This window comes from Bison bison, unplaced genomic scaffold (genome assembly GCF_000754665.1).
Source record: "Bison bison bison isolate TAMUID 2011002044 unplaced genomic scaffold, Bison_UMD1.0 scf7180017864085, whole genome shotgun sequence".
Lineage (NCBI taxonomy): Eukaryota > Metazoa > Chordata > Mammalia > Artiodactyla > Bovidae > Bison > Bison bison.
In genome coordinates this window covers 414,257-421,765 of record NW_011494657.1, presented here as the reverse complement: position 1 = coordinate 421,765, position 7,509 = coordinate 414,257, and the positions used below count along the sequence as shown (strand labels likewise).

The 7,509-nt window shown below is 57.5% G+C and overlaps 1 protein-coding gene across 1 annotated transcript in view; it reads left to right on the top strand.

Moving 5' to 3' along the window:
- The first annotated feature begins 3,584 nt into the window (after positions 1-3,584).
- The window catches only part of GIGYF1 (GRB10 interacting GYF protein 1), a 9,208-nt gene continuing 5,283 nt past the window's right edge, over positions 3,585-7,509 (top strand). The window contains 10 exon segments of the mRNA XM_010837905.1: positions 3,585-4,540; positions 5,346-5,497; positions 5,578-5,638; positions 5,752-5,862; positions 5,957-6,086; positions 6,165-6,260; positions 6,397-6,508; positions 6,602-6,710; positions 7,008-7,048; positions 7,275-7,445. Coding sequence (XP_010836207.1) covers positions 5,828-5,862; positions 5,957-6,086; positions 6,165-6,260; positions 6,397-6,508; positions 6,602-6,710; positions 7,008-7,048; positions 7,275-7,445 — 694 coding nt within the window. The 5' untranslated portion in view covers positions 3,585-4,540; positions 5,346-5,497; positions 5,578-5,638; positions 5,752-5,827.

Genomic DNA, 7,509 nt, shown 5'->3' with positions numbered 1-7,509 from the left:
CTGGCGCTCCCTCCCTGAAGGGCACGCCGTCCTCCCGGGCCGGCCTGCCTGCTTCCCACCCCCGCGCTCCTAACGGTCGCCCTTCGGCCCCTCGGAACCCCGGTCTGGCTTCCCACCTCCCTCCGCCTGCATCCTCCGCCCGGGGGCCCGGGACCCTAATGCCCGGCGCTCCCCGAAGGTTTCTCCCAACGTGCCTCCGGGTTCTCGGCCTGAGCTGGGCCCGGCGGGTCTTAAAGTGCAAGCGATCCGTGACTTTGGCTAACGTGGAAGCGTCTTCTCTTAACCACAGTACCTCGACTGGGTCTGCGCCTACGTTTCAGCGAGCGGCATTAGTGCTTGGTCATTGGGGTCTCCTTCCTCCCGCTTGCCCGGCGGAGTGAAACACCTTAGTCTGTCCTGTGGCCGGGCTGGGCCCTTCCCAGCCCATCTCTCCTGATGCAGCAGCTCCCCAGTCACGGCCCCACACACTTTGACTGTTTTTTATTTTTTCAAGTTAACTTTAAAGAGACCCTCACCTGGCAGGTCGTACACAGTCACTACTAGAATTCCCAGTAAGCGTCCAGGTCTAGTCCATCATAGCGCCGGGCCTGGCCCGGGGAAATAGATGCTCAGCCAGTAATTGTTAGCCCAGCTCTTTCCTCCATTCACCCCAGTCTCACTCCCCTCTTGCTTCTCATCTCTGCTTTTCCAATAATCAGCCTTCACAGTCTCTGCTGCTCCTGGGAGCTGACACTCGGTTGCAGTTTAGGCCCCACCTCCTGGCTTTGCACCTGGAACACCTTGGGTACTCACAGGCTGGTCCCCTTAGCTTCTGGCGGTGTGGGAGTTTGCTCTCTGGTCCTTCATCTGTACCGTTTTCTATGCTGTCCCAAGCCACCCACCCTCACGCCAGCCTCAGTCTTAGTTCCTAGATGGCAGGTCCAGCGTGTCGTCAGGCAGGGTTGAAACAGATCTGGGCTTTGAGTTGCTGCCATGGCAGGGACTGGGGACCTCGAGGGTCCCATATGGTGGTGACACTCAAGTGAGTTCTGTTCTTTGACTCCTGGCCTGGGTTTCTCAGCCAGTGGATGTGTCAGTATTGTGTGTGATTTGATGGATGAAAGGACCCCGGTTTATGCTGGTTTCTACATCTGTGATTGGAGTTTGGGATAGAAAAAAAGGTCCCACTTTCACGCAGAGGAAGTGAGAAGAGGTGGCTCTGGGAATGATTTTTTAAATGCTAATGAGAAAAATGGTTTAAAACTCACAAAGTATGCTTGTGAGTTTGGGGTGGTTCCTGCCGAGTGTGTGCTCCTTCTCCAGGCTTGGGTAGCGTGTCAAAGACATCGGGGTCTCCTGTCAGGGCAGCTACAGCATCCCTTCCTTGTTTTCCCTGGCTGGAGCCCAAGCCTCAGCAAGTGGGCAGAAGGGATCAAATGAGGTAAAGTGTGAAAATGCTTTGAAAACTGTTAACTACTAGACTCCTCAGGGCATTGTCCTGACGGCTCAGAGGGTAGAGCTGGGTTAAAATACCTGCTAGGAGGAACACAGGCTTGCACCTCTTTTTAAGCCCCCGAGTTCCCTTCCTACCATGCGTGGAGAATCTTTCTTTCCACCCTGAGTAAGGGCGGAGTCACCGCCAACAAGCTTGGGGCTGGGCGCTTGCTCAAATGTTGGGGAATTTGGGATTCTACTTCTGTTAATGGTGGTGCCTTCCTGTGCCAAGGCGCATTGCTCTGGATTGGGGCTAATTTTAGGGGTGATGGAATGAGGAAATAATGTTCTTAACTTAGTGTGTACTGGGACCGCCTAGTCTCTGGATCTTTTCCTTCTCCTGTGATTTCAGAACGCGGGAGAACAGGCTCCCCTCCTGTTCCTCAAGCCTGTTGTGCACACCAGGATCAGTGTCCTCGCCCCTGGACTCCAGTAGGGGGCAGCCTTTTAATGGCAATAATTCAGATGCCCCAGGGAGGGAGGGTATAGTGAGGGTTGAGGAGAAGGGGGGGGGGGTTGTGGATTAATGAGGTGCACAGATGCTGAGAGGTGGGGGCTAAGCAGGACACCCTTAGATCAGATAGCCAGGGAGGGAGGCTGTCTCCAGTCCCCTGCCTGCCGCCTCCTCCTCTTTACTGGAAAGGGATCCAAATGCAGGGCTTTGAAAGTTTGTGAATGACTTAGGACAATTTTGTTTAATGTGTTCTTTTCTGGAGGATTTCCCTCCTGGAGGGATTTCAGATTTCTCTCATGGGACAGTGTAATTAGGGGATGATTCCCTCACTCTTCAGAGAGGGGAATGAACTGGAGTAAATTTGGTTTCCTTGTCTTCCATTCTTCCCCCTAAACAGACAGTGGGTGTGGTTATCCTCTGCCCGAGGTGTACAGAAGGGGTTCTTTGCCACTATTGTTAATCTGTGTGTGTGTGTGTGTGTGTGTGTGTGTGTGTGTGTGAGTGTGAGTGAGTCGCTCAGTCGTGTCTGACTCTGCGAACCCCTGGACTGTAGCCCGCCAGGCTCCTCTCTCCATGGGATTCTCCAGGCAAGAATACTGGAGTGGGTTGCCATTCCTTTCTCCAGGGGACCTTCCTGACCCAGGGATCGAACCTGGGTCTCCTGCATTGCTGGCAGATTCTTCACTGCCTGAGCCACCAGGGAAGCCCCTGGGTATTGATAATCTGGGTCCAGATGATTCTTTGTTGTGGGGGGCGTCATGTGCATCGTAGGATTTTTAGTAGTGTTGCTGACCTCTGCTCGTGAGATGCTGGTCGCACTTCCCAGTCATGCCTACCAGAATTGTCCCCCAAGATGTGCCCTGGGGAGCAGCATTGCCCCCAGTTGAGAAGCAGTGGAAAAGGTGCGCGCCTGTTTGGCACTAGAAGCCACGGGGCGCTTGTGTGCTGCTCGCAGTCAGAAGAGGGGCCCCGGAGCCACCTGCTCTTGAGACCCAGACCTCCCCCGGCTGGGCCCACCCAGACACTCTACTTTTCTCACCCGCCACTCCTCTGCTTCCTCTCACCTCTGCAGTTTCCCTGCTTCTCTGCCCGGAGCCAGCCGCTTTTCCTCAGTTCGCTCCTTAAAACCACGACAGAAAGGTGACGGCCCGAAGAGGAAGGCACCTGGCGGCCAGCCGCCTTCGCCACTCCCTGGACGGGTGGGAGGGTGAGTCGTCCCTTTTCTGTCTCCCGCCCCACCGCGGGCTCTTCGGCCTGTCCATCTGGGAGATGGGGCTCTTCTGGGGTGGCCTGGAAGAGGCTCAGAACAGCCTCTCCTGAGTTTGTTAGGAAGTGGGGTGTTTTTCTTGGAGTGGAGAAGACTTAGGTATGGGAGAGCTATCCCCAAATGTCTTCTTTTTCCCTTAGATCTTTTTTAAGTGGTGGTCAGATATAACGTACACCATTTTAGCCATTTTTAAGAATACAATTCTGCAGCATTACATACATTCATGTTGTTGTGCAGCCATCCGCCTCATCCCTGCAGCTTTTTCCTCTGCCCCAGTTCAGCTGAAACTATCCCCACTAAAAAACAACTCCCACTCCTTGCCTCCCAGCCCTGGCACCACTGTTCTCTGTCCCTCTGAATTTGACTCACCTCGGCATCTCAGGTGAGAGGAATTATCCAGTATCTGTTCATTTGTGACTGGCATGTTTCACTTAGCTAATGTTTTCAAGATTCATCCATTGGGTGAATTCCATAAGGCTTGTAGCATCCACAGACTTAACCAGCCTCCACCGTTCTGGAAGGCTGAGTCGAACTGAGTGACGGGAAGAACTTTGCAACAGGCTTGTCTTCTGACGGCCGTGTTCGCCAGGGCCTGCTCCATCTCCGGAAAGGGCCAGCTGAGGCTGATGCAGAGGAGATGCCGGAGCTGGGGGAGGTCAGCCCTGCTCTGGGCGGTGTCCAGCGCTGCATCTCAGCCTAGGCTGCTGGGATTCTGGGGTGGGTCCTGTGTCTTGTGTGGACTTTGCTTCTTCTGGCCTGCAGCTGTGGTCGAGAGCCGCTTCCCATGTCCCCTCTGGTGGAAACCCTTCTTCCCCCTTCCCAGAGCGGTGGAGTCTCGGAGTTGATGGGAACTGTGGAGGTGCTCCGGTCCAGCCCCTGCCCCAGCCAGTGAGGGAGGCCCTTGCACACGGCTCCCTGAGACCCTGCCTGCCTGCCCCGTGCTCAGAAGCACCAGGGATGAGCCACCTCCTGACAGCCTCTTCAGCTGTTCCTTAGAGGGACGGGCCACTGCCGCCTCCCCCACGCTTCTGTCAGCCCAGTGACTCTGACCTTATTTCTGCTTTATGGTGAGGGAGCCTTCTTCCTAGCTTACAGTAGCACCGTTCCCTTCTTGGCTCTTTGTACTTATCAGGCTTTCTGATCCCAGGGAAAGGACCTCGGTGTTGATCCTTGTTTGGTGAGTGAGTCCTGGGCATGCTGGCCAGACTTGCCTGCCTGCAGCCTTTGGTGTGCCCCCCACCTCTGGCTTGGGAATAGCCCCCCTGCTCCCCTTGTACCAGGTTTCTCCCCAAGCTGAGTCTCAGGATTCGGAGCCAAGCACCCAGACCTGAGTCTTCAGGGGAGAGGTAATTTTGCTCCCACGTAAATTTCTTTCTTTTTTTTAATATCTGTTTGTGTATTTGGCTGCACCAGGTCTTAGTCAGCAGCATGTGGGACCTGTCTCCCTGACTATGGGTCGAACCACAGGCTCCTTGCATGGGGAGCAGTGTCTTAGCCTCTGGGCCACCAAGGAAGTAACCCCCGGATAATTTCTAATTCTCTTAACCAGCCTTTTCTCTCTCTAGAACATTTTTGATTCCAGTGGGTTTTTTGCTGGTTTGTGTGTGTTTTATCTTTGTTCTAAACATCATGTGTGAGCTTCCCGGGTGGCTCAGATGGTTTTAAAAAAAAAATTCCACCTGCAATGCAGGAGACCCAGTTTGTATCCCTAGGTCAGGGAGATCCCCTGGAGAAGGGAATGGCAACCCACTCTGGTATTTTTGCCTGGAATCCTGGACAGAATCCCATGGACAGAGGAGCCTGGTGGTCTACAGTCCATGGGGTCGCAAAGAGTCGGCCACGACTGAGCAGCTGACATGAACATCACGTGTACCCCAGCCCCCTTTACTGAATGCTGCGGCCCTTGGCATCCTCTGCCGCACCTCCAGCTCCTCCTCCAGGCTCCGCTGAGTCAACTCACTGCCTGGGAGGCCTGCTGAGCAGAGGGCAGAGATGAGGAGGAGCCAGGGCTGTGGCCCCCTGTGCTCCCTAACCAGCAGCTTCCGGGCACTTGTGGGCCTTCCTATTATGTGAGACAGAGGAGGGCTGGAGGCAGGGAGGTCTGTCTGACCATTCATTTAACCCACTTTATTCTTTTTGCCCCTCGTTAAGGATCTTTCCCAGATGTGAAGGTCCCTCCTTGGGCACTGCTCTGCTCAGACCAACATCTAGTTGCCCGGGGATCCTGGTTCACTCCAGCACAGGCTCTTGCCTGGAGAGGGCCCGGCCCCTGCCCTACCCGCTTCCCCGGGGAAGGCTGCCAGGTGAGTCTGGGCCAGAGGGAGGGCATCCCCCTGCGGAAGCTGGCAGGGGCTCTAGCTGCCTGTCTCCTCCCCTCCCCTAGGCCTTCCTCCAGCGTGACTCTTTGGGTAACTCATGGTGTGAGTGGCACGTGGCTGGCTTAGGTGAGTCGTTGGTGAGACCGTTACTGTGTCCACCTAGGTGGCAGCCTAGTACTCACCCTCTCAGGCTCTGGGTGTGCCATCCCCAATGCCTAGCATCCCCCGCGCCTCCACAGGTGTTTGGAGAGTGAACGCCAGGTACCCCCTCCCCTGCTCCTCCCCACCGACCTCTGGGACACGCCCAGCTCCACAATGGCAGCGGAGACCCTCAACTTTGGGCCTGAGTGGTGAGTCAGGTGTGCTTAGAGGGGCATGGAGAAGCCCGGGAAGGACAGGGCTGCTCAGATTCCCATCTCTCTCCTTTGCGTGTCCCTCCTCCAGGCTGAGGGCTCTTTCCAGTGGTGGCAGTGTGGCCTCCCCACCCCCGTCCCCCGCCATGCCCAAGTACAAGCTGGCCGACTATCGCTACGGGCGCGAGGAGATGCTGGCCCTCTACGTCAAGGAGAGCAAGGTAGGCGCAGGCGGGGCTGCGGGGCCTCGGCTGGCGGAGAAGGCCCAGGAGCATGCCTACCTCCCGCCCGATCCACAGGTCCCTGACGAGCTGCAGGACAAGGAGTTTGCTGCGTTGCTGCAGGAGGAGCCACTGCAGCCCCTCGCGCTGGAGCCGCTGACTGAGGAGGAGCAGGTGGGGCCCGGCCAGGGCAGCCCCAGCGGGAGCAGTGGGGCTGGGGTTGGAGAGGTGGGGGCGGAGGCTGTGTGGTTCTGGACGGGGGTTGCTCGGGCGCCTGGGTCCTCACTCCCACCCCTGGCTCCCTCCTCAGAGAAACTTCTCCCTGTCAGTGAACAGCGTGGCCGTGCTGAGGCTGATGGGGAAAGGGGCTGGGCCCCCCCTAGGTGGCGCCTCCCGTGGCAGGGGCAGCACACGGAGCCGAGGTAGAGGGGGTGATGGCGTGCTCCGGGGCAGGCGGTCTTGAGGACTTGGGGAGGTGATCTGGCAGGTTTCCCACGTGCCCCTCACTCCTCCAGGCCGTGGCCGTGGTGACAGTTGCTTTTACCAAAGAAGCATTGAAGAAGGTGATGGGGCCTTTGGCCGAAACCCCCGGGAGATCCAGCGTAGCCAGAGTTGGGATGACAGGTGCAGGCTGGGACGGGGTGGCAGAGAGGGCCCCACGGAGGGAGGCTTGGGTCTTTGTCATCAGAGGACTCCAGGAGACCTGCCAGATTAGCCCTGGTCAGAGAGCTCTGTCCATCCCTTCTGACCCCTGTGGCCCTGCCCTGTCCTTCCAAGTCTCTGGGCTTGCCCTTGGGCTCCCTTCCAAGACCTGTCCCCCTCCTGCCCCTCACTTCTCTCAGGGCAGAATGGACAAGGTGAGCTGAGATCCTGTAGGTAGGGAGGGACTGGTCTTCTGACCCACGCCTTTCCCTCCCACAGAGGCGAGAGGCGGTTTGAGAAATCGGCCAGGAGAGATGGAGGTACGGAGAGGGGCAGGGGTGGTGGCTGGGCCCTGCAGGTTATTGAGAGGGGGCGAGGGGCTGAAATGGCTGACCCCGGTTGGGGGCTGCTTCCTGGGGGAGGTGGTGGGGGCAGGAGGGCCCAAAGCTGGGCTCTTCTTTCCCCGCAAGGTGTCTGATAAGAGTCTTACAGGAACCATGGCCGCTGTCCACTGACTGTGTCTCCCCCTCCTGCCTTGCCCCCAAGCACGCTCCGGGTTTGATGAGGGAGGGGCTGGCCCGAGGAAGGAGCACGCCCGCTCAGATAGCGAAAACTGGCGTTCTCTCCGAGAGGAGCAAGAGGAAGAAGAGGAAGGCAGCTGGAGACTCGGGGCAGGACCCCGGCGAGACGGTGACCGCTGGCGCTCCACCAGCCCTGGTGAGATGGGGGTCAGGTGGGCATTGAGGGGGCGGGGGGGTCCTGGTGGGCAGCAGAAGGGTGG